The 26,613-nt window shown below is 43.8% G+C and overlaps 1 protein-coding gene across 1 annotated transcript in view; it reads left to right on the top strand.

Annotated features, from left to right (window-relative positions):
• Nucleotides 1–26,613, top strand: part of RAD54L2 (RAD54 like 2) — a 75,254-nt gene that overhangs the window by 39,548 nt on the left and 9,093 nt on the right. Inside the window, exons 3-14 of the mRNA XM_067561157.1 lie at nucleotides 15,136–15,334; nucleotides 16,852–16,991; nucleotides 18,020–18,154; nucleotides 18,528–18,760; nucleotides 18,885–19,067; nucleotides 19,388–19,521; nucleotides 20,837–21,033; nucleotides 21,510–21,852; nucleotides 22,739–22,916; nucleotides 23,763–24,014; nucleotides 25,217–25,335; nucleotides 25,671–25,789. Of these exons, the coding sequence (XP_067417258.1) occupies nucleotides 15,136–15,334; nucleotides 16,852–16,991; nucleotides 18,020–18,154; nucleotides 18,528–18,760; nucleotides 18,885–19,067; nucleotides 19,388–19,521; nucleotides 20,837–21,033; nucleotides 21,510–21,852; nucleotides 22,739–22,916; nucleotides 23,763–24,014; nucleotides 25,217–25,335; nucleotides 25,671–25,789 (2,232 nt within the window). The remainder of the gene's footprint in view (nucleotides 1–15,135; nucleotides 15,335–16,851; nucleotides 16,992–18,019; nucleotides 18,155–18,527; nucleotides 18,761–18,884; nucleotides 19,068–19,387; nucleotides 19,522–20,836; nucleotides 21,034–21,509; nucleotides 21,853–22,738; nucleotides 22,917–23,762; nucleotides 24,015–25,216; nucleotides 25,336–25,670; nucleotides 25,790–26,613) is intronic.

Genomic DNA, 26,613 nt, shown 5'->3' on the forward strand with positions numbered 1-26,613 from the left:
CTGCCAGTTGTTTCAAGCAGTGTGATGACTTATGTTGCAGACTATTGTTCACTAGGAGCAGGTTGACATTTCATCAACCTAATTTCACATGCCATCCCTCCAGAGGTCATATTGTTGCCTTATACTGCTGCACTGCTTAGTTTCTTCTGCTCTCCACTCAGTGCACAGAATTAAAGACTTAAAATTATGTCCTCACAGTATTTTTCTTCACTGTAGCTGAGTAAAAAGAAGGGAATCATAGAAGATTAGAGTTGGAAGGGATCTCAGGAGGTCATCTAGTCCAACCCCTTACTCAAAGCAGGACTAACCTAATACACACTTTCTACTCCCACCTTTTTTGAGAAAAGGGCCTTGCTGTCTTTTGTGATAACATCATGTCTGAGGTGATCAGATCTTGAATGAATGAGGTTTTTGTTTGTATTATAGTAATTTAAGAGCTTCCTAGTGAGTGGATGCTTCATTCTAGTCCATCATCCACAGGCACACTGCATTCTACAATGACTGGGTTTCTCTGTGAACGGAATCTGACATGGAGAAGGTCTCTGTAGCAAGGTTAGTCATGCACCATCATTAGCTGCATAAGGTGTCAAACACAGCCTTGGAAGCACTTACTCCATCCTGTTACCAATGTTCTGGTGTGGCAGCCCTGCCAGAGGAGTGACTTCCCTGTGCACGGGGAGAAGAGGACACTCTTTAAAGGCCTGTTTCTTAAAAACCTCCAAATCTTATTAGTGGTTCTTTCATTGTGTTCAGATCCTTCTGGGTGTATGCTAGAAAACATGCTGATGTAACGATGAAATAAACAGGATGATCTGTTGTGTAAGAAGGTTACAGGTTCCTGAGTGATTTTTCCAGTCTTCCCGTTTCACTTCCTTGGGTCTGTTCTAGGTTAGCAAATGCCATGTGAGCATTTAGCAAAATCACAGATAGCAAAACTCTTCCCAAAGTCAGACTCTACTTAATTTCTAATCTAACTCATTTCCCCCTTTCCCTTTGCCCTGTTAATCTCTGGTGTATAATTGAGAATCTATGTGGCTGTAGGTTTCCTGTTGCCTGTTGGAATTCCCCCTCTGTGGGGCCCCACTTGAGTTTGAATGGTTATGTAAGGAGTTCTGTTTTATTCCCGGTCTTCCTCTGCTGCTGTTAGTTGAAATGGATTGCAGGCAGAGTGAATGGGATCAGATCTGAACAGCATGTAACTTTGCTGCTCAAGCCAACAGAGAGAGAAGAGACACCTTTCCCCTGCCCCAATACATGCTCTTCTTTTGCCTTTTAAAACAATCCCCTTTCTCAGGAGTGGGTGGGGTTACTGCCTATGATCCCAGGCTTACAGGACAGAACAGCTCTGGTGATTGGTCCCAAGGTATCCAGCACCTACCTTAGGCTGGGCTGTGCAGTTTGAGTCTCTGAGCAAAGGAGGGAGATAGTGACACTTCTGCTTAGACCGGACACAAGGCATATTTAACCAGTTATATAACAGTGACCACACAGCCACCGCTGAGCTCTGCAGCGTATATGCTCACAGATTCCCATACACACCAGGCTTGTGGAACAGAGCACTCAGTGTTATTTACCAAAGTTATTTCCAGGAATAGGAAGCACCAGGATTTTACTTAGCCTGTGTTCCTCCATGCGCCCCTGAACCACTTTGTCACAAGGCATTTTCCCAGTTACACATTCACAAAGCCAGCAGAACCTCTTTAGTGCTTTCTGTGCTCCTGGCAGAGATAACGAAGCATTGTCCTGAAGACCCTGAGACTAGAATAGCTGAGGAGGCTGGTAACTTGTTGCCATATTGATCCTCCGCTAAAACGTTGAACCAGCCAAAACACTGAACCAGCCACTCGGTTACTGACCGAGATCTTGCCTCAATCGACTGAGTACGGTGAGCAGCAGCATGTTACTCTTGGATGAGTCTCAGCAGTTTCCAGGTAGGACACAGGTTTTTTGCCTCTCTTTCTTTTCCTGCTTTACTGTGACACTATTCATTTTAATACCTCCAAGTTGGGATATGGCAGCTAATATTTGGAAAGCGCCCCTTAGAATCCTTCACTTGGAGCATGATGTGTTCGGATCCGAGAGTGTTTTGCAAGGCACAGGTTTTTTTTTGGTATTTGTCTGACAGTGATGAATTTGGCGCAGTTTTTAATGCACATATAATTCTGACTGAGCAAATTTAAGAGAGAAGTTCCTTGCTTTAGGTTATTATTTATCTATTAATATTACTGTTATTTGTAAAATTGACATTTTTAGTAAAGGAAGTGATGAAACCTTCTGCATCTGTCTTTTAGGATCACAGCTCTAGTTTCTGCTGCTGCTTTTGAGTTGTAGGAATAGTTTTTTAGTGAGAGAGGATGTGATTGTCTTAGTATTTTTGATATGCTCTTTCCTTCTCCCTTTCTGATGCATTTCTTGCTTTTCCTCTGTTCCTGATGGAGTTATAAGAACACATGCTAGTCAAATAGTTGCTGAGCAAGGATGGTGATAACATATTGAAGACACTTGTACCATGTTAAATCCTTGCTGACAATTGCAATTCCTCAGAGCACTGGTGAAGTAATACATAATGTCTCTAGCACCATTCCCTGTTTCCTAGCAGTCCCTAATGTGTGTCTGGCTGCTGAGAACTGCTTAGCCCTTTTTTTCTTTGTTTTCCCCTCCCATTAAGGGAGATATGCAGGGGAATATCAACATTAGTTTGCCTTATTGAGATGGAGCCCCTAAAACTGGTCTCTGATGTGAAGAAGTAATGTTTGAGAGAAACTTCCTCCTTTCACTTCACACTTACAGTACTATATTTTTGTTTTAGTATCAGATGGGCTATACATCAAAGATGGAGCTCTTTTCTTCTTACCCCACCAGAAGGATATAGGTCAATGGGGTCTATTGCTCTCGCTAATAAAAAGAGAGAATGGGCTGTTCAGAAGTGGCCACAAGGAGTTTCACCTTTAAGTTCCCTGTCCTGCATAGGGCTCCTGTGAGTTGTCCTCATTTGGAGTAAAAGCAAGTGGTTCAGTGTGTGTCTGACCAATAGACAGCCTTGTTAGAATCTATTTTGTTCACTTTGTATGTCTGTGATCTGGAAGAGTGACTATGCAGGCAGGATAAGTAAGCCAAATCTGGAAGGCATAGATAGAAAAGGGAAGGAAATTAAATTCAAAATGACTGGGAATATGGATCATTTAATTTATGCAACCCAGTGTAGGGTAACAGAGATGATGATGAGGAAAAAGTAAGAAGGGAAGGTGCTTTCAGTAGTGGTGTACTCGAGGTTACCGATTAGAGATGGGGAGAGCTCAGGGCTAGAGTAAGTCCAAGAACTACAAATGGAAGGATCTAGTTGGTCAGAGTTATGAGAGCTCGGGCAAGCCCACAGACTAGTCCTAGCACAGCATCACATAACACAGGGACTGGAGTTTGAGGCTTGAGCTTTGTCCTAGTTTCCAGGCTGGCAGAGTACCGACAGCTCTGAGGGTTGAGGAAGCATTTTGCTTGTGTTCTGCAGAATCCCTGTCTGGCTGGTGTGTTCTGGAGAGTTTGTCCAGTCCCTCTCCAACGGCAAGGATGTTTGCAATGGAACAAGTTTTTGGGAAGGATGGAGTAAGAGGATCCTCAGCACTTGGGTTTCCCCTTGTCACTTGTGTGTGTGGTGTGTAATTTTCTAAAACTTTCAGTGTGTAGCAAGAATGAAATGTGGGAAGTGAGGGGCAATAAAATTCTAGGATGCTTTGCAAAGTTAAGTTAGAATAGTTTCCTATTTTTATTTGTGTATTGCATTGGCATCTAGGAGCCCCAGTCAGAGATCTAACACTGTGTACTTACTAAATGCCACATTGTAATAATCCTCATCAGTGATACTTTATGTTCTATAGCCATCTTCCATCTCAGGATCTCAAAGTGCCTTGAAGACAATTAAGCCTTACAATACCCCTGAGAGGTTGGGAAGCACTATTACCCCCATTTAATAACAGGGAAAAACTGAGGCACCAAGGTTAGGTAACTTGCACAAGGTCACACAATGAGTCAGTGGCAGAGCGAGGAATTGAACGCAGATATCCTGACTGCTATCTGGTTCTGCACTAGTTGGTGCTTCCTCTCCTCTCTCTCTTAAATGGCTGTTGATCAGTATACTGCTCTTTAGGGGTAGTTCAACAAATATGTGCTTTACGCACAGCATTTGTATTGCCAGTTGTCAGCATTGCATTTTGTCACAGGTTTTTGAATCTGGAAATTTTCTCAATTTTTATGGTACCACTACATGGTGCTATTTTGTGGTGTTACTGTACTCTGCCTGCACCCTGTTTCAGTGAGTGTATCGCCATACAAGATAAATGACTGTTAATAAAACAAACAAACCATAAAACCCCTTTTCTCTGATGGCAGCACTGATTGTAATAGCTCCCTTCAGCGAGCCCAGTGCAGGGCCAGTGCTTGTTGTGGGAACCCCATTTTCTTTCTGGAACCTATTGGGCCGATTGTTCCTACCTTAAATGTTATGGATCTGGGGTAGATAGTGGTGCCTTCTCTTGACATCATGGCTGTTTCATCAGGCTTTGACTGATGTGATTCTTCTGATCACTGAACACTTTTGCAGCCCTTTTGTGTTCTGTGTCAAATTGATTCAGTGCTCCCTTTTCAGAGCATGCTGAGCAGCACCAATAATTTAGGAATAAACCGAGAAACAAATAGTTCTCCAAGCCATGATGTTTCATACCAATATTTTTCAGCTTTTTCAGGTGCTGTCTTTTATTCTTCTGACCACTGAGAACAGGAGAAATGCCAAGGCACAGCAATGACATAGTGATTCAAACTCTTGAATTTGCATCTTTCTTCAAGTGAAGTCTCTAATTAAACAAAATCCTTAAGAATTCCCCTGACATTATATTATGGATTGAAGCAGAAAATGGTAATTAAGTTGAGGTCTGTGGGTTTTTTAATTGTAAGTACCATATACATCTTTTCCAGTAGAAAATTATGTTTAAGGAAGGAAGCCTAGTCTCATGGTCTGAGGATAAGACTGGGACTAGGAACTCAGGATTTCTCATCCCAGCCCTGATACTAACTCTGTGGCTTTAGGGACGCTACCTAATTTAATTGCCTCATTTTTCCTATCTGTAAAATGGGCATGATATTTATCTAGCTATCGGGAGGATCTATTAATGTTTGTTAAAGCCCTTTGACACAAAATGCTGTGTAAATGCCAGGTATTTATTCTTGTTTTGCCACTCTTCCATTGCACCATTGCCACCATAAACAATATCAATGATGGCAAAGGGGTACGCAAACACTGACGGAGACTTTGTGAAGGGATTGTCTTTCATGCAGCTATTTAACACTGATTGAGATCCAATATCCTTTTTTCTAAACAAGCCCTGACTGAGGCTGTGTGAGGGCTGGGAGCAAAGATTAGCATAAAGTTCTATTTGCTGTATTTGCTTTTTTTGCCATTTTGGTGGCCTTGGAAGTGTGTGGCTGCAATAATCCCCTCTTTATTATCTGTCATTACCCTGAGGCTAGCCTAGTATAAAGCTTAATACCATGCCTCCCAACCTCCTACAGTAAACTAATCCTTATGTAATCATTGCATAATGCAAAAAGCCTGCTCCCCCACCCTCTCTACTCATCGTATTTTTCTAGGCTCTGAAAATTACATGGATCTACAAAAATAATGGTAGTCTCAAGACTGATCCATCTTGCAGAACACATGTCAAGCCCTGGTATAGTTCTGTTTACTGGGGCCAAAATTTTCAACATGGGTGCCTAAATCCATATTTAAGCATTTAAATGAAAATGGCCTTATTTTTAGAGGTTCTGAACTTCCATTGAAAGCACGATGGGTAAAATCAGGCCACTTTTATTTTTTTGCCTAATTTTTGGCAGCCCAATTTAAAAACCAATACATCCTGGATTACTAGGATACTGGTTAACAGGGATAACCAGAAGGTGAGGTTTCAGTGCTTTCCTGTGTACAGGTACTGAACGAGTAGCTTAGTGAAAACTTCCTGTCTCTGGAGACTGAAATATTTCCTGGTTGTATTGCATCGGAGTAATGCAGAGGTTAGTTTTGTATAAATATTGGGCGTGGATAAGGGGGATGAGGGTGATTGGAAGGACAAATGTAAGTGATCATAGATGTATTACTGCTAGATAATGGAGAACAGTTCCAGGATTTTGGGGTGTATAGGCTAGCTTCTGGAGAGTGTGTGTGTGTGGGGGGGTGTTTGCATTTAATATTTTGAGGGTAGTGATTGGAAAAGTGGACACATTCTAGATTTTAGAATAGGGATGCTGGATAATGATATCCTACATTTTTCTGGGTCCTTCCCTCTGAGAATCTCAAAATACTATGTGACTATTTAATTGAGCTTCACAACACCCCTGTTAGAGTGATAGTATATCCATGGCAGAGCTGGAAATAAAAGACAAGTTCCCTAGCTCTCAGTCCTGGACTCAAACCATTACACCATGGTTCTTGGCATAGATTAGGAAGAGGATGTTATTGAATAAAGGCATACATTTCAAATTGTGTGTTGGGTGTAGTGTTGTCTAGCACCTAGATTAAGAAGGGGGCTGTTATGGGATGGATGTAGCTATGCATGGCTTGGACTTGGCTGGAATAGCTACCTGCTTTCCTCCTCCAGCTCGGGGTGTTGATGTTTATAAGTGTGTTTTATACAAAAGCTTATATAAGTGCTCTTTAGTGTTTATGTAACTTGGGTCTCTTTAGTGTGTGCAGCAGTGAGGCCTGGCTGGAACAAGAGCTTTTGGATATCTGGGGCCTAGTTCTGCTTGCATAATCCCTGGGTTAGAAGATATATTGTCTGTCACCAAAGTTGGCCTTTTGATGTTCCAATTTGCCTTTGAGCACTCTTGGCCTTTTTCTTTCCCTCTTCATTTTTGTGTTGCTTCTTTCTGACTTTTTTTCTGTTCCATTTGTTCTTTTTCACTTGAAAACTTATTTTCTGGCCTGAAAGAATCATTCTTGTGCAGCATACATCATTTGCAACTGATACACTAAGAAAAACCTCAGAAAGAGAGTGGGAATGTTTTTTGGTTTATTTTTTAATTTCCACTGGTTGTGGGTTCCTTCACACCCAGAAGGAATCTGGAGATCACTCTCCTCCTTTTCCTTCAAGAATTTTCCTTTTCTTACTTTCACCCCTGTAACTCTGTCCTCAGTGGTACTTTTTTCAGAGCCTGTTAACATAATATCCCTCCATCCCATGCCTGGATGGGAGTGCTGTTATACAAAGCAGGCTACTTTGTTCTCTCTCTCTCTCTCTCTCTCTCTCTCTGCAGGCCCCCTGCATGCTGCCTTAATACTACAGTGACTGATCACTATATAAATAAATGAAAAATGTGTTACTAGACTGCAAGTGGAGCTGTTTGATATACTCATATGACATACTCTGCCTTGAGTTTTTGTAACAAGTACAAAAGAGAGACCTGACTTTGTTAACTCCTAGATAAGTCAGCAATGCTAATGAGGACAGCAGAGTTGATGTGTGTGCAGTGTGACAGGCCAGAGGAAGCATCAGTCATCAGACAGAAAGCTCCAGGGCTTGAGCAGGTACAGACTGGAAGATTCACTTTTGTGCCTCTTAGTATAGCCATGATTGTGATGCATTGCAAGGTACTAGCTACAGCAGCCTACATTGTGTGCAAACCTGAGGAGTCAGAGCGAGTGGGAATTGGGTTATGTTCCCTCTAATAATTGCTTTTCATACAGCATTGACTTTCTTTCGTCAATGAGGGTAAGCTGTGCTAAGAGAAGCTGCTGTGCTGCTTGCTTCGCAAGGGGTCAGAGGGTCCCCTAGGCAGTGGTGACGGACTTCTTTGCACAACTGAGGGCCACATTTGCAATTTGCCCAAGAGCTTGAATCCCACAGCTAATTGGCGCAGATGGCAGTTGTTCTCAAATTCAGTATCAGCATATAGTATGGCTAACCCAGGTCAAGATGAAGCATTGCATGCTGGGAGTGGTAGTCTCTGCAAGTTGCATCTCTGCAGCAAAGACTTTGCTCTGGACTGCATTGCAGACTTCTGAGCTGCATTTGGGTACTCCTTCTGTAGGGTGAGGGGATTCCTCGCTTGGCTCTTTTTAGCAAACTCCTCCAGTGAAGTGACACCGGCTCTGATGAAAGTTGCATTCTGCAGTCCTCTGTTCGGTCCCCACAACACAGGCTAGAGCTGGAAAGTAGGAAGGGAAATAGAGAGACTGGAGGAGAGGTGAGAGTACCTGGAGCAGCAAAAAATGCAGGACAGAGAATGTGAGGGAGAGAAAAAAGGAAGACAGCAAAAGCTGAGCATGAAATGTAGCAGATCACGTATGTCGATGGAAGCGGCTCCCTGTGATGGATCCTAGTTGTAGAACTGGTTGTCTGCTCAGCACGATGATCAGTTCAAGGGGGAGGATGTCTGGTGTATTCCCCTGGGCTCTGCTAGCCTTTGGGGCACCAGGAACAAGTGGTTGTATGTGTTTGTGACTCTGTGTGCTGGGGTGGGTGTATCAGTTTATGTAATGGTTACATAATTAGTTCTTTGTTAGGCTGCTCTGGGTGGGAGGGGCCTAAAGCTGCTGAGTTGCTTGGAGGGCTGAGACTGATTATTTTAAAACGAGAACAAAGTGTTTTTGCTCTCTAATTAGCTAGCCTGATAGAAAGGGCAGAGATTTTCAAACACTCTGGACCCTGACTGCTGCTGGGGGCTGTCTTCTTTCTCTTCCCTAATGAGAGGGTGGATTTATTTGTGTTTGGATGCACAAAACCAGAGATTATCAAAGAATAATAGAAATGCAGGACTGGAAGGGACCTAGATGTCATCAAATCTAGCCCCCTGCACTGAGACAGTACCAAGTAAACCTAGACCCATCCCTCTTCGGTGTTTGTTCAGATTATTCTTAAAATCTTCCAATGATGGGATTCCTTAGCCTCTCTTGGAAGCCTGTTCCAGAGCCTAGCTGTCCTTGTAGTTATAAAGTTTATCGAATATCTAACTAAAATCTCCCTTCCTGCAGATTAAGCTCATTACTTCTTGGCCTTTCTTCAGACATGGAGAACAATTGATCACCTTCCCCTGTATAAGCCCCCTTAGTATATTTGCAGACTGTTATCAGGTCCCTCCTCAGTCTTCTTTTGTCATGACTAAACATGCCCAGTTTTTTTAAACTTTCCTCATAGGTCAGGTTTTCTAAACCTTTTATCATTTTTGTTGCTCTCCTATGGACAATTTGTCCACATTTTCCCTAAAGTGTGGTGCCCAGAATTGGATACACTATTCCAGCAGAGGCCTCACCAAGGCTGAGTTGAATGGGACAATCACCTCCTTGTTTTACATACATCGCTCCTGTTAATACCCCCCAGAATATTAGCCTTTTCAAAGCTACATCGTATTGTTGACTCCTATTAATTTGTGATGCACTGTAACAGCCAAACCCTTTTGAGCAGTACTGCCATCTAGACAGTTATTCCCGTTTTGTAGTTGTGCATTTGATTTTTTCCTTCCTAAGTGAAGTACTTTGCACTTATATTATTACATTTTATTTTGTTGATTTCAGACCAACTCTCCAATTTGTCAGTCGTTTTCAGTTCTAATCCTGTCCTCCAAAGTGCTTGCAACCCCTCCCAGCTTGTTCTCCTTTGCAAATTTAATGAACATACTCTCCACTCCATTATCTAAATCATTAATGAAAAGGTTGAATAGTACCAGACATAAGACTGAATCCTGTGGGACCCAACTAGATATGTTCTCCCAGTTTGATAGTGAACTGTGAACTCAAAAAGAGAAAACTAAGAGTCTTTAGCACAAATATACTTACTTCACATGGTGCTTCAATATCCACTTGACTCCTCTTGTGGAATGGGCTAAGTGAGATGGGAGAAAGTCCCTTTGCTGTGCAGAGGATTCTGGAAGATTCCCTCTCTCTGAACTGTGGCCAGATAATTCATCTTTGGCTCCTAGAAGGTAATCTGAGAAAGAAACGGTGAGCTCAGTTCTACAAGACAGGCACAAGAACAAAGAAAAAAGCTGCTATCAGAATGCCTGACTGAAGAAACGAAGGAAAAGAATAAAATGGAGCTCCTGGCCACATTGAGCACCAACACCTCAAAGTGGCTCCCAGGCATACCTGCAGTCTGGCAGTGGTTTCAGAGGAAGCAGTTGACTCTCCACCAATCTGCAATATCTGCAAATATCACGTGTACTCACTGCCCCTCTGCACTGACAGTGGCTGTGCAGGACGGAACTGTGTGAAATGTATACCAGATACCACCGATAGGCTTAGAAAGATTAGATTTTTATTGGTAAATATTTATAAATGTTGGTGGCACCATACACACACAAACAAACCCATGAAAAAATATATCTAGCAATAATGATAGAAATTTGCAGATAGGCAAAGTAAGAAAAATGCTACTTGAGAACTTATTAGTTTGATTTAAAGATTGACGTGATGTTGAGAATTTTTGTTTTAACAGTTACAAAGCTTTAACTTTTTGAATATCAACACCTAATCTTTTTAAACAATTGTCTGATTCCCCCCCCCCCATAGTTTCCAACAACTGTGAAAATTTAAATCAATAAAAATAAAAAGCCTAAAATCCATAATTTTGCACAACTGTGAACATTTACAAAGATAACAATAAAAATATTTAAAAATAAACAGATAATTGCCATTTAAATTATTGAAAAAATTAATTAAAAATATTCTGCTAAGCCTAGCCATAGATAATATGAACCTGCTCCTGGTAGCCGTGCTGGGCATTGTGGGATATTTGCAACAATCCCCAGGGCCTACAGGAGTGGCTGTGTACCTCAAAGAAGATGCCTGCTGTGGATGCTGTGCGTCACTGCATCTTCCATAAGTTCATTTGCAGATCTAGTAGAGTTGGAACCGTGCAGTTCCATAGTGCAGATAGATTTTATTTGGGCTGGTCTACACAACTGAGTTAGGAGACCTAGTTACAACGTGGCTGTCTTCTGATTGTTAAAAGAACCATTCTAGTCTGTAGTGCAGATGGGGCATGTCCAGGTACAGAACATGGGCAAGGTCTATCTCCATTGCAAACTGGAGCCATGTTGTAACCAGGTCTCTTGACTTAATTGTTACTGTAGAAAGGCCATTATGCCTCCATCTATACTAGCCTTTAGCTGAATGAGTAATAACAATTTGTGACATTGCTATTATTATTATTTATTTGTGCTAGTACAACTGATAGCACTTAAAATCCCCAGTCATGCACTGGGCCCCATTATGCCAGGTGCTGTACAAACACACAACACAAAGATGGTCCTTGTCCCAAAGAGCTCACACTCTAGTTCAGTGGTTCCCAACCTGTGGCCCACAGGGTCTTTCAAAGTGGCCCACGGCTCCTCTCCCGCTGGCTGCAGAAGGGAGCTGCTGCCTAAGGACCCAGGCGGAGCGCGTTGCCGCAGGACTACAAGACCAGTGCAGGTGCCTTGCTGCAGCCCGTCCCCTGGCTCCAGCAGAGAGCACAGTGCTCTGCCTGGGTCCCTAGGTGCTGGGGTCTCTGCTGGAACCAGAAGGAGGGGAGCGCTGATCTCCCGTCCCCCTGGGTGCAGAATGGAGCCACTGCCTAGAGACCCAGGTGGAACACATGGGGCTACAGGATATGTGCGGTTTCCCTGCTGCAGCCAGGGGGATGGGAGATCAGCGAGGAGGCTGCCCGAACTCGTTTCGTCTGGCTGCAGTGGGGGAGGAGGGCTGCTGGCGGAGAGTGGACACTGATTGGCCTTCAGGCTTGTAAAAATGATATCTATGGCCCTTGAGCCAAAAAGGTTGGGAACCCCTGCTCTAGTTGGTTCTAAATATGGTTTGTGTCACCATGCAACACGTTGGAACAAGGTTAGTAACCATAGACGCTGGCTGCCAGGGCTGGCACATGACTCTATTCCTGTGTCCTGAGTGTAATGCTATCGTTCAGCTAGGACCTCCGAACTGTGCCAGTGTGGCTGGTGGACCTTCCTCCCGATCCCTGCGTGGGCAGGGTTATCCAGTGTGCAGTGCTGCACATGTTCCTGGTTGCACTCCCTTGCTGAGGCAGTATGGGATAACTGCCCAGACTTTCCCAGGCAGCACTGACAGCAGAAACACAATTAGGCAGCTGTGGATATGCAAACATGGTTGACAAATTGTTACATTGTGAAAAATGCTGCTTATTGTAGTGGTGTCAGATTAGCATGTCAATCAAATGTGTAGTGGGAGCGGTGTCCCTAGAACATTCCCTCACTTCCTCTGTCACAAAGATCAAAAGTGCTACTAGTGAAAGACTAATGTTAGGTCAGTGTTTAGCAGAAGATGTCAATAGTGTCTACCGTAGGGAATTTAACACAAATCCCCCCTGGTTCTAATGTCAGCTCAGTTGTCCAGGTGCTAAAGCCGCTGGGAGTAGCTGTCATAGCCCAGAGAAGACTCCAGCGTCTTCTGGTGGTTTAAGTGTGTGTTAAGCCTACTAAAAAGCAGTTTTATTTAACACCGTGATAAAAATGCACCCAGCCATGGGAACCTTGCTACCCCACCCCATGGCTCCCACTGTAGTATCAATTCAGCTGAACTGGTGAGATTTTTTTGGTAAAGTCCTTAATGTGGGCAAGATGTTACTGTCCAGATGGCTATATACCATGTATGCGGTCATACATGCATACTGCAGTCCTCACCTTAGGAATTGTATACACAAGGCAAACAACTGTGTTTAACTACTAGATTAAAGAGGGTTGCAGCTGAACAAGGTTCTAGCTTGATCAGTCATGTTGTGTTTGAACAGGGACAAACCATTTTCTCAGAGTTGACTTTCATACTCTTGCTCAGGTGAGATTCTGGCCACAGCTGTGTGTCACCTACACTTAAGCATGGGTTAAATACTGTTTGGAGCAAGTACAGAAGAGAGTAAGAAAATACGTGTAGAAAAGTAAGTATGCAGAGGGACTGAAAGACAGATAGGGGAACATGTCCTGGAGACAGCTCCACCCCCTGATGAATTGTGTTATTTGAGGTTTGCCCTGCTGTACCCGCTACTGGTATTCTACTGGAGAAGAGTCAGTACAGAGGGAAAAAAGGGTGCTGTATCAGTAATTGCCAGCCAGCAGAAAGAGTGGTGCTCCCTCTCCAAAATGAACATGACTTTGTTTTTCTCTAATTCAAGGTCCCAGGGTGGGATGGCAGCAGGGAAACCAATGGCTTTGTTTGGCTCTGAGAAAGTTACTGGTTTAATGACTCATCGTGTAGAATGCAGTCACGTTGCTGCTGTTGCTGCTTCCCTCTGCCCTCTTTTATCCGATCTTTTCATCTAGTTATATAATTGTGAATCAAGACAAAACAATGTTAAAGAATTGTGGGTAATGTAACCAAACTGCAACTTTAGCTCAAATGGCAGAGCTCTAATCTGGGAAGCCCAGGAAACTGGATTATTTTCTGAGCACCGATTCTCCCTTTAAATGAATATAATACATGGTCTGTGAGCCTGTGTGCTTAGGGAGGCATGTGGTAGTAATAGACTCTAAAGCCCTGCCTATGCTAGAAAACCCACCAGGTTCGTAATACGGAGTTCAGTTTGTCCTTGTCTCCATTTGCAGCAAAACAGTGTTCAGCACAAGGTCAGCTCTACCTATTGCTGATAACCGTTCTTCTGGCATAGGCAGGGCTTAGTGGTATGGGTGTGCGAAGAAAGAGGCCCATTCTGAGTCTGTCTCCTGGCTGTGGCCCATGATGTGCTGTGTTCAGAAGTGCTGCGTGAACTCTGATTTACATTGAGGGCAAATGTAAATAGTTCTGGAGGATGTCTAATGGGATCTCTGCTGGGCTGAACTTGCAGTGCTGTTCACTTCGCTCAGCGAGCAAAATACCATGCCTGGGACCCCAGCTTTGAGGGGGAAAAATGGATGGTACGACTAATGTAACTGGTGTGTTAATGTGGCAGCCTCCAGTGGTGCCTGCGGGCATGACACATCACACTGTGGTATCCTTTGTTACTGCAGCCATCTCTCCTTTCAGAGAGGACTGCCCATGTCCAGAGATTCTGGTATCGCTGAATATATTACCTGTTGGTGTAGCTTTTCTTCTTTCTTGTCACAGCCTTTTGTTCTTTCCTTATCTGTTTCAAAGGCAGAGCCTTTCCCACTTACTGTAGTTCTCTGATTTAACTTTTTCTATAGGAGGAGCAGAGTTGATTCTGAGATGGGGTGCCCGCCATCCCTTTGCTGTTAAAATTAGACAGCATTTTTTGTGGAACCCTGGACCATTTTCCTTTTATAAAGCTTGTTGGAACCTACTTCCCGAACTCGTTGCCAGGGGATGCTATGAAGGCCAAAATTATAACAGGGTTCAAAAAGAATCAGATACATTCATGGAGGATAGGTCCATCAATGACTATAAGCCAAGGTGGTCAGGGATGCAACCCCCCTGCTCTGGGTGTCCCTAAGCCTCTGATTGCCAGACGCTGGGACTGGACGACGGGATGGATCCCTCAATAATTGCTCTGTTCTGTTCATTCCCTCTGACACATTGGCACTGGCCACTGTCAAAAGACAGGACACTGGGATAGATGGACCACGGGTCTGACCTAGTATGGCCATTCTTATGTTCTTATAGCCGTTGGTAGCACGCATCATATGCACATTGACTTTTAGCTGCATCTAGATTTGTGGTTGCCCAAATGCAGTATAAATGGAAAACCTTCCTCTGCTCCAGCATCATCAGCAGAGGAAAGAGAGTTATGGCAACTGTTGGCTACCTCTCCTAATCAATACTAATTCTGGCCACTAGAAGGAAGTGAACTCTTAGGCCAGGAAACATGCATGATTTATAATATGCTCACTTCATTTTCATGTCAGGGCCCTAGAGTTTTTTTCTTTTGACTCTGTTTTTAATGATGCAGCCTTCTCTTTCACAGGAGACAGACACCGGCCCTAGAACTTTAACACTGTACTCAGTAGCATCTTCAATGCAGAGAAGTCAGTTCACAGTTTTGGCCGTCAAAGAAATATACAAACAAATGAACCAAAAGAGAGATGAATGATGCCAGTTGATCTTTCAGCTCAGTCCTGGTTAGCGCTTAGGTAAAACCTCACTGACAATGTAGGATGGTTGTTTAACAATTTGTTATCGCCCTGACTTTTCAGACCAGCCCCAGGAAGATGTGTTCAGCTGTGACCCTGTTCAGCATGGGGAGGATGGGGAATGGCAACGCTCTACTTCAACTACCTCATCTCAGAGCGAGCGGGCGGAGCGACTCGTGCAGAACCAGCACAAGAGCCTGGCCTCTGAGGACACCAAAAAGAAGAGGGCTCAGAAACCTTCTCACATGAGGAGGAACATAAGGTGGGCAGCAATAGAATGGAAAGGGCAGAGGGTCCCACAGTCTTAATGGGGGAAAGTTGCATCTATTCAGTTGAATGTGTGTTGCTGCTAGACTTTTGCCACCAGCTTTGATAGAAAACCAGACAATTTCTGTTCTTTAAAACGAAAGCATTTTAACAGTGGCGGGGGCAAATAAACTGTTTGAGATCTCAGACGAGTAACATGTTCAGCTGCACAGAAGCAAATATATGAAATTGGCAAAATAATTAACATCTGGATTTTAAAACCAAATGGTTGAAAATCAATTCCACCATTACATCTAATCAATAGCTGAGTGCAGGATGTCTCTCTCTCCTGCTAAAGCTGATGATGTTAAATAAATGATATCAAATAAATCCTTTCCCTGCACGATTTGAGGTTTGTGTTTGCAAGAAAGCTCAGGTCACAACCAGTGACTGAAATGTTGAAAATCTGTTTCTCCTTCATTTTACAATGTAGTAATTTGAGATTTGTTAGGTCCCCTCCTATAATCTGTGACAGGATGTAGGGCTGTAAGAAGTTTGCCATAACATTTATTTACAGGGAACTAGATGGTTCAGAGGAGTCATAATGGCATCTAGAGCCTTATACCAGCTGATGGTGGTTTGATGCCTTTATGTGAAAAGCATTGATGGTCTTTGTCTGGGTCACATGACAGTTAATACTAATTAGCCCTCTTGTTGGCAGCCTCAACCAAGCAACAGTAGTGTAGTGGGCCCTGGATACCAAGGTAATGCCTTACTCATAGAGGGGGAGGTTCCTACATTTGAGAGCTAGGAAGAATTGGCAGGGCAGTGTGGAGAAGCCTTGCATTGCCACCGATCAGACTGTACCTATCTCCTGGGTAGAGAAATTCAGTCTCCAGAGCTGCAGATCTGACACCTTTCACATTTATCTGAGAGGGAAAAAACAGAACCTTCCAAAATGCATGGGATTACCTGTAAGGTGGTGTTTTTAAGATAACTCCTAAGTATATTTGGAATGCACTGTTCCTGGAAAGACCAGGAAATCAGGAAAGTGACTTGAAAGTACTTGTTTCCTCACTTGCTGTTGAAGGCTTCTGTATGTGAACTGGTGCTTTGTTTCCTAACAAAGTTCCCTTGGCCTGATTTTCCGTTGCTGGTATATGTGAACTCTAATACCATAGCAATAAATAACACACTCATACCCTGCTGTTTACAGAAAGATCCTTTCAAGTTTACTGCTCCTAGGCATCTCAGTGCAGACACCTACTTGTCCACTCACCTTTTCCATCCATCCAGGCTTTGGCTTCCATCAAACACCAGTCCTTTCCTCATACAACAGTGGCATTTGCCGGCAGTTAAGAATGAGCAGCCTCACCTAAAATTGCAGCTGTCATGCAGTGGCATTTGGCTATGATGTTCTTAGTACATTCTTTCTGAAGTTTGTAAATCGTCTATTGAAACCATCCAAGTTATTTAGGATAGATTGTTTCTGGGCAATGAAATAACATTTTCTGTGTTTGCCCATGTGCTCAGAAAGCTGTTGCGGGAGGACCAGCTTGAGGCTGTGACAAAAACAGCCCAGTTGGAAGAGTTGGAGAGAAGGAAACGGCTGGAGCAGCAGCGAAAGGACTATCCAGCGGCCATCCCCACTGTACCACTAGAGTTCCTTCCAGGTAAGCAGGGAGGGGCATTCACAAGCAAGTTTTAAGGGTAGCAGCCGAAAGGAGTAAAAGGCGGTACACTTCCTACCCCCATATTCAAACCCAAGTCTACACTTTGAGACGCCCAAACCAAACATGACTCTGAGTAAGTGGTGCAAATCTTCTCAAAATGGTCATCACTCTTCTTTCTTGCATGTTTTGACCACCAGTGAAATAATGGACAGTGTAGACATTTGAATTAGAACAATTAGGCTTCAGAATTAACACCCATTGAAATGAATGAGGCAGGTCACACCTCTCAGAGCTATTTTTCCAAGCTGTCTGCAGACCATGGAGACATTATATTTTTTACACTCTCTCCAAATCTTTAAAATGTTCTTCACAAACATAAAGACTTAAGAGTTATTTTTGAAAAATGAAAACTTAAATTCTGGACCACAGTTCCAGGAAAAGGAGACTGCAAACTGGCCCCATTCAGCCACTAAACACTTGCGTTTTCTCTACAGGATGTAGTGCAAAGTAAGGAAAAGAGAATATTTTGTTTCCCTGTTGTATGGCACCGGATGGTGAAAAGATTATCCTGTTTTTCTCAGCTTTTGGGACAAAATGGGCTTTGGAGTTCCAGTGAGGAATATACTCCAGACATAGAATCATAGAAGATGAGGGTTGGAAGGGACTTCAGGAGGTCATCTAGTCCAACCCCCTGCTCAGAGCTGGACCAACCCCAACTAAATCATCCCAGCCAGGGCTTTGTCAAGCTGTACCTTAAAATGGCTTGTAATAGGGAGCTTCTCAACAGTTAGTGGATTGTTGTTTAGAGAGAAGCATTGAGCACATTGAGGAAGGTAAAAGGGAGATGGAATGACCTGCTAAACTGAGACACAGCAGTAGGTTAAACAGCAAGAGTCGATTATGGAAAATCCCAGGACTTAATTGACTGGAACAAATGTAAAATGGAATGTTGACTTTACTCTGAATAGTTTTGCCTCTTTCCTGATAATTATTAGTATTGCTTAATATTGTTCACTATTTTTCTGTAGAGGAAATTGTTTTAAGAACAGCCGAGGCCACTCAGCTTCCTCCTCAGGTCCTAGCTGAGGAAGTGATCTGCTTGGATAGCACTAGCAGTGGCAGTGAAGATGACACAAAAGGAATACTACATAGCATTAAAGATGGTAAGGCTCACAACCAATCTATCACACATCCCTGTATCTCCCAGGTGGTCCCAGTCACCCAGTTTCATCCAGTCAGGTCTCCCACACAACTGTGTCTATCTTCAGATTTTATGTATCTAAAAGGGTTTTTTTTTTTTATATAAATGTAATACTAATTCTGGTAGTTCTGCTCCCAAATTGTCTTTAATTAACCTTTCTAACATGAGGAAAAGCACCTCTTGCCAGGCACTGGCTACAAATTGTATTTGAATATTCAAATCTGTGTTTGAAATAGGTATTTTTGAGTCTTTCGTTGAAAATTGACATAATTTGACTCCTGTTGATAAGTCCAGTGAAAAGTTAACACCCTTTCCTCCATCTGGCTCTTTTACAGAAGTGATTGAATTGAGTTCAGGAGAGGATGAGGCCCTCCAGATTGTGGACAGCAGCGATTCTGCCAATGAGGGGGAAGATGATGGTACTGAAGAGAGCAGTGGCTCTCATGTGAATGACGCCTTAAATCAGTTGGATGCTCTGGGGCAGGTCATAATCAACATCAACCATCCACCAAATGAAGAGGACATTTTCCTGGCTCCACAGCTTGCACGGGCAGTAAAGCCTCACCAGGTATAGGAAGTCTAGGCCCAGAACCTGTCAAACTCACACAGTGTATATGTCAAACAGCAACTACATAGAACCGTTTTGCTGTTTTCCATCACTACTTTGACAACTCTTCCATTATTTTCTCCAGATTGGTGGGATCCGGTTCCTGTATGATAACCTGGTGGAATCCCTGGAGAGATTTAAAAGCAGCAGTGGGTTTGGGTGTATCTTGGCCCATAGCATGGGGCTGGGCAAGACCATCCAGGTGATCTCTTTCTTGGATGTACTTTTCCGACACACGGAAGCGAAGACTGTCCTTGCTATTGTACCTGTAAGTAGCATGCCTGAAGCATTGTCAGGTCCATCAAATTGGACTTACTATTTTTATTGTTGTGGGGAGGAGGATGGGTTGGTCCATCAGACCTTAGAGAGAGAGAGAGAGCCTTCAAGTACCCTCACTTCCATATTTTACTGCTTTCATTCCCTCTGCCCCTGAGATTGTGTTTCATGGGCCACTCCTTCTAGCTGAGAACAGCCGGATGTGATTCGCAGGTCCAATTTAGACAATTAGAATTCAAGTGAATTAACTGAATTTTGTGGTCTGGGACTACTTCCCCAGTCCTTTCGATGGATGCATTTTTTCCTCCCTAGGTAAACACTCTCCAGAACTGGCTAGCAGAATTCAACATGTGGCTCCCAGCTCCTGAAGCACTTCCTGTTGACTATAACCCAAAAGAAATTCAGCCGCGCTTCTTCAAAGTCCATATCCTGAATGATGAACACAAGTAGGTACCATGTATGCCCCCCCAGAGCAGTTAATCTGCTGATCATGGAGTTGTAGCATCAGCATCTCTGTAGCCCTGCTGCAGCCTGTTCATCTGATCTGTTTCCATGTCTGTCCTTTTAGTTTCTTTCCCTCTGTACGGCTGCAATATATAGTTGAGGATTTCAGTACGTTGAAAAGGTGCATCTTTTAATGAGGGGTTAGATTTCTCTCATTCATTACTTATACCCTCCTCCATCATGGCTGTCAACTCACCTCCACATTTCCCCTCCTCCATCAAGGTGGGAAAACTCAAATGCCAAACCTTGTGCTAAGTGTTGGCCAGTAGGGAGTGCATTGTTTTGTTTGTGATGGGTACTTTCCTCCACCCTTCATTCAGAGACTAGTCGTGTGATTCCTCAGCCCATAAGTATGATTGCTACTGTCTTTTATATTTGGCTTTTCTGGGAATTTTCACATTTCTCTTTGGTTCCTTCTTACAGACATTTTCACTTTTATTCAGTTTTGCTATGCCTGAGGGCTTCTAAATGAGTTAGCCTCCCTACACAGAAGGGAAAAATCATGAAGGCAGAGAATTGTCCTTTTCATTAGTCCATCTTACACAGCGTGTATTCATGGATGCTGCAGAGCTACTTGACTCTTGGTCATTTTCTCTCATGCAATCTGGTGGGATTTATATTAATCTCAGGGCACTCGCAGTTCACCTGGCACTTAAACACACTTGAATGATGTCCTCACCTCACTAGAAGACTCTTCTTCCTATTCCACTGATATTCTTTAGAGTCTCTTATGTGCATCTCTTACTGGATGGGGATTGCTGTACTCTGGTGTATGGGAAGGGTGGAGCTGTAGATAGCCTCTTATCTGAGCCTGTCCTTAATATTGGTGGGAGGGCAAGGAAATAATGCAGCTAACTCAGATTGCTGGATAGGTGTGTGCTGTGAATAGATAGAGAAATACAGACATGTACATAAGCATCTTGTGCTTTGGAATGGTCTCTTCCCTAACACACAACTTAAGAGGATTCTGTTGCTCTGTGAAATATGACTTAGTTTCACATACAGCAAACTTCTTCCAATAGCAGCTCGTTTCCTTTAATGGTTCACCTTTCTCTGCCATATTACCCTTACTACGCTGGAAGCCTCTACCAGATCTTCATGTAACAGGGCTTCATTGTACTCGTCGGCTGGTTTGGTCTGATGCCAGCAAATGTTTTAAGTCATTGATCAGGTCCTTTCCCTTAGCAGGCATCCATTTCAACGAGTTTAATTGTATCTGAAGAAGAGGTCTCTTTTTTTGTTTGTTTGTTTTTCTAGGACAACGGCTGCCCGTGCTAAGGTGGTGACTGACTGGGTGACGGAGGGTGGTGTGCTGCTTTTGGGCTATGAGATGTACCGTCTCCTCTCGCTGAAGAAATCCTTTGCCACTGGCAGGAAGAAGAAAACAAAGAAACAAACTGGCCCTGTCATTATCGACTTAGATGAGGAGGACCGACAGCAGGAGCTTCTGAAAGGTGGGGCACCAGTCTTGCTGGGAAATACCCCCCTGTCTGTACAATCGCAGCTGGGAGATAACTTCTTTGTGTGTAGGTTCTAAATGAATTTAGTGCAGGAGAGACTCTGCTAGAAACTGAAGTCCCCTGATTTTTACACAGATCAAGTGCTGAATGGGTGGCTGCCTATCAGCATCACTGATCTGACACAGCCCTATTCTTAGATTTTCAGAAAGCCTTTGACAAGGTCCCTTATCACAGGCTTTTACGCTGTGTAAGCTCGATAACTTGTCTCTCTCCCCAAGAGAAGTTGGTCCAATAAAAGATATCACCTCCCCCATCTTGTCTCTCTAATATCCTGTGACCAACACGGCTACAACAACTAGCATTTTTTTTCCCATCTTTCATAATTATTCAGTTTTCCTTCTGTGGAGCTAGCTGCCATGTGAAACGGTACGTCACCTGACCAGATAATTCTCAGTGTTCCTTTCCCTCAGGGATTGAGAAGGCTTTATCCCGCCCTGGCCCGGACGTAGTTATCTGTGATGAGGGACACCGCATAAAGAATTGCCATGCCAGCACTTCCCAGGCCCTGAAGAACATCCGCTCCAGGCGACGGGTTGTACTGACGGGTTACCCACTCCAGAACAACCTGATTGAGTACTGGTGCATGGTAGACTTTGTCCGTCCTGACTTCCTGGGTACCCGGCAGGAGTTCAGCAACATGTTTGAGCGCCCCATCCTGAATGGGCAGTGTATTGACAGCACACCTCAGGACGTCCGTCTCATGAGGTACCGCAGTCATGTCCTGCATAGTCTGCTGGAGGGGTTTGTGCAGAGGTGAGTCCACATCAAGTATTCAGCAACGTAGTCTGTGCCATCAGCTCCTTGATCACAGTTTAGCCACATTGATTTAGAATTAATTACAGCTATTCATGACATCTTCCTGAGCTTGAGTTTTACCATGGATTTTTCTCTTGTCCTTTAGGGAGATTGTAGACATAGAGGAGAATTCTTAGAAGGGACACCAGAGTTAGCAACTGCATGTTTCTTTCAAAAGCACTTTGTCTGGTTTAGCCTGTCAGTTAAGAAATGATCTTTAGGGACTTCTCCCTGACTTAGTGGTGGGAGTAAAGTTACAGTACCTTGCCAGTACCATCCTGGGGGACTGGTAGAGGGAGCATGTGCAGATGATGGAGGGCAGCACAATGCTCCCTAACTTCCTTTAGCAGTATTAGTAGAGGGTAGATGCGTTTCTGTATCATCTTCCGTCCAAGGATCTGAAAGCATTTTACAAATCCCGAATGATGTGAGCATCACAGAACCCTTGCATAGTGGGCAGAAATCCTCCCCATTTTACAGATGAGGACCCAGAGGCACAGAAGGAGTAAGTGACTTAGCCAGGGAGAGTCATTGGCAAAGACAGAAAGAGACACCAGGTCTCTTACTTTTCAGTGCAGCATTTCAGCTACAAGCACGTCGGTTAGCAAGACCTTCATCACCCATCTTAACACTATCCTGGGGTATTATAATGTTTGCTATTTTAGTAATAGCGCTTACTGTACCGTTTATTTGGCTTTGGTTGTAATGTCTTCTGAGTGTCCTGCATTAGAAACATTCACAACTGGAGTTCCTTCTCTTTGCTGTCATCAGAAACCTTACCCTGAAGGCAGCCCTGAATGTTCTGTCTCTCTTCTGATCTTCCTTTTTTTTATTTCTTCTTTAGGCGAGGTCATAACGTACTAAAGGCTCAGCTTCCCTATAAAGAAGAACATGTCATCCTGGTACGTCTATCAAAAATCCAACGGGCTCTCTACACAGAATTCATGAACCGGTTCCGGGATGCAGGCAACAGTGGCTGGCTGGGACTGAACCCGCTCAAGGCTTTCTGCGTCTGTTGTAAGGTAGGTATTGGCAAAAGAGTAGATCCTCCTGCAGTATACAGGGGAAGGGTAGGAATCTATATCAAAATACTGGCAAGAAGAGTGATGTAAATATAGTACCAGTGAAGTATCTTGGTGGATCTTAAGCAATAGTATGCATGTTTCTCTGTGTGATGTAATATAGTATCTGGATAGTATCCTTATTCCAATGTTAAAGATGGGGATCTGAGTCACAGAGAGTTTGTGACCTGCCCCAATTCATGCAAGAAGTCTGTGGCAGAGCCAGGAACTGAACCCAGATGATCTGAGTCCAAGCCTTTAACCCCAAGACAGTTCTTCATTTCCCAGAGTGCAAACTAACAACCTCTTTCACACTTTGTGTTCACGCACACACGTGTGTGTGTGTGTGTGTGTGTGTGTGTGTGTGTGTGTGTTCATTCATCAGTCAATAAACAAAGGAGCTTTAAGATAATTAAAATTGGTAACAAGTTTTGGTTGAAGCAGTTTATATCTTGTGCTGTGACAGAATCACACTTCCCTTGTTACATGTTGATCGGAATCTGCCTAACTTCTGTAGCAGGCAAAGTTTCAGTGTGTCCATGCTAGTCGACTACAGAGACTTCAGAATATGCAGGCAAAATCCCTGGCATTAAATATCCTAAGGCGGGGAGATCTGCTTAATTTGTGGTGCTTTACAAACTCCCTTTCAGGTAAGTTTGGAGGGGAATAATTAGATTAACAAATCACTGATGCATTCCTGCAAGGGAATTCACATTTGGCTGAGTGTGAAGTGCTGCAAATCCACAAGTTTCTCGGTTGGGTTTGTGCTAGTCCAGTGTTACCTTTCACCTTTTCTTCAACTCTCAGATCTGGAATCACCCAGATGTGCTGTATGAAGCACTGCAAAAAGAGAATCTGGCAAATGAGCAGGACCTGGATGTGGATGACCTTGGCACAGCTGGAACTAATTCTCGCTGCCAGCCACAAGGAATAAAAGTCAAAACAGAGAGTAATGCTTTGGCATCACCAGTTGGAGAAGCTACCAACAGCAAGTTCCTTCAGGGCATTGGCTTCAACCCTTTTCAGGAGAGAGCAAATCAAGTTGTTACTTATGAGTGGGTGAGTATCAGAGTCATGAGACTCCTAGTTCTGAGCGTTTGTCGATAAACATGGGCTGGATGCTTATTTGGCCAAAGGCCCTTGACCCTTACAGCATACCAGTTATAAGTTGGAGAACAGCAGTGAAAAGACCCTTGCGTAGCAGGGATTTTGCTTTTAGTTCCGGGGCTTTCTCACCTGCCATGAGGGATCTCTGCTATGAAGCTCTGTCTTGCCATCTGTCTTGATCAGTGTATATATAAGGCTACTAGTGTGAATTATGCGGCCACTGTACAGCTGGCACGCTGCCGTAGACCTTGTTTTCATCAGACCCGGATGGTGCTGTGTGTGTGTGTGTGTGTGTGTGTGTGTGTGTGTGTGTGTGTGTGTGTGTGTGTGTGTGTGTGTGTGTGTGTGTGTGTGTGTGTGTGTGTGTGTGTGTGTGTGTGTGTTTTCTCACCACATACCTGAGATCAGAACTTGGATGAGAGTGAGTTGGCTGACACTTGAGGCAGAGGTGATACTAGTGGGCTGGGGAAGGATCTTGATGATATGGCAGAAGGGATTCCTTTTCCTGCACTCAAAAGTTTGTCCATCCGTTGCCCAAGAAATCTGCAATTTGAAGCTCCTCGATCCTCTGTGGCTTCAGGAGTCCCAGGTGAGAGCCGTGGCCAAAAACACACGTTTCATCTGGGCCTGCCTGGAGGCTTATGACCTCTCTTCTTGGATCCAGACTGTGCCACAGTAATTTATTCCTCTGTCACCTTGAGACAGAGTTGTTGTAGCATGTGCCACAAGGGAATACCTTTGAAGATCACTTGGCAGAATGTGCCAACTAGATTCCACTGGCTGTCTTCACCTTTTACACTAGTTCTCTAATGACTGCACTGGTTTCCTATTCACTTCCAGGTGCAATTCAGGGCATTCACTTTGTAGACCCAAGTTCTATATGGATACTGCTGCTTCCTGTGAATTGCCACAGCAGGTTTGATGCTCAAACTAACAGTCTCCAGACTTAAATGACAGGGCTGATGGCCGGTTATTCTCAACATGGGGATAGGCATGTCTGGAACTTGGGAGGGCTATGTGGAAATTTGGCTGTTTGGGTTGTGTTTATTGCATTTTGTACATGAGCCTGGAGCCTCTTATGGAAAGTGCATTTTATAGAACTAACTAGTGAATGAGTACCTCCCCCGGTAACCAAGTCTCTTGTTTCTGCGTAGGCCAAGGACATCCTGTGTGATTACCAGACAGGAGTTCTGGAGAACTCACCCAAGATGGTGTTACTGTTCCACCTGATTGAGGAAAGTGTGAAGCATGGAGACAAGATTTTGGTCTTCAGGTAAGAGGAAGTATCAATGGTGGCTCCTCTAGGCCCTGAGCAGCGGTGTATTTGGAGATTAGATGGTGGTAGAGTAAGATTGGCAGTGTTTCCCCCATGACAGCTGCCATTTGTTATGCAATGTTGTTTGGCCTTTCTTCCATTGTTTTGTTTAATCTTTTGTTGTTGTCCATGGATTGTGTAGTCTCTTCATCCATATCGATATCAGTGGTAAGGGGGTGTCCCATAGCAGGTTGATCTAGTACCATTGGACTGCTAGCAAGGGGGGGATAGAGTTCTGCTCTTCTAGTTACGCTGTTGGGGGCTTTCCTGAGCAGAGATCTTGATTTTTGCAGCCAGAGTCTGTCCACGCTGTCTGTCATTGAGGAGTTCTTGGCAAAAAGACCAATGCCCAATCCTCCAGGCTCAGATGTTCAAGGCATTCATAACTGGGTCCGAAATCTAAACTACTACAGTGAGTACAGACCATCCTCCTTACTTCCTCTGCAACCTTATTTGACCCTCTGTTCCTGGGCTCAGCTCTTGATGTTGCAGCAATTTCTTACCATGCTTACATGTGCTTTTTTTGTGGGTGTGTAGATATGTGCTTCTTCCTTTTCCATTTTCAGATTGATTTGTTTGAGTTGTCTTGGGTGGATGTTTTTAGTTTTGACCAGGATTGACTGATGATGTCCCACTTTCCCCTTTTCTTTTTAATGGCTCTCTGAATAGCGTAACTATCACTTCTTAAAACTTTTTAAAAAATCTTCATTCTTTCCTTGCACCGCTTTCTAGAGGCGTAAGAGTTAGAATCTTTACTACTTGTTTTGGTGGTTGTGAGTTTTTCCTCCAGTCTGAATCCTGTTCGAGTCTTCGTCCCCTTCAGTAGCTGACTTACGTGCCAGAGCAAGAGGCATGTTTAGAGTAGCTGGATGGATATGGTGTCCCTGAGAGCTCCTGGCAGGCAGGCTAGCTGTGTATAAAACTGCTCTAACTCCTCTTTTGACTCAAGGGTCTCTTCGTCCTGAGTGCATCCTGCCCATGATCACAAGTATGCACTGTTCTCCTCTAGTTTTGTCTGATTCCTCTGCATGTGCTCCTGTTCAGTCTGTGGGGCTTTGCATTGTTGTTGTGCTCTCCTAGTTCAATGGTTGTATTGGGTCTATGACCAATTCTGACATTTCAGGCTATTGTGACTGGTACTGTAGACTTCCTACCATAATGATGAACCTCTGTTTATGGATCCCAGTGCACTACAACTGCTCGTCTGCTATTCAGCTGTATACACTGTAACCCACT

Source organism: Emydura macquarii, unplaced genomic scaffold (genome assembly GCF_026122565.2).
Source record: "Emydura macquarii macquarii isolate MOO-44397 ecotype Brisbane River unplaced genomic scaffold, CSIRO-AGI_Emac_v2 contig_2369, whole genome shotgun sequence".
Classification (NCBI taxonomy): Eukaryota; Metazoa; Chordata; order Testudines; family Chelidae; genus Emydura; species Emydura macquarii.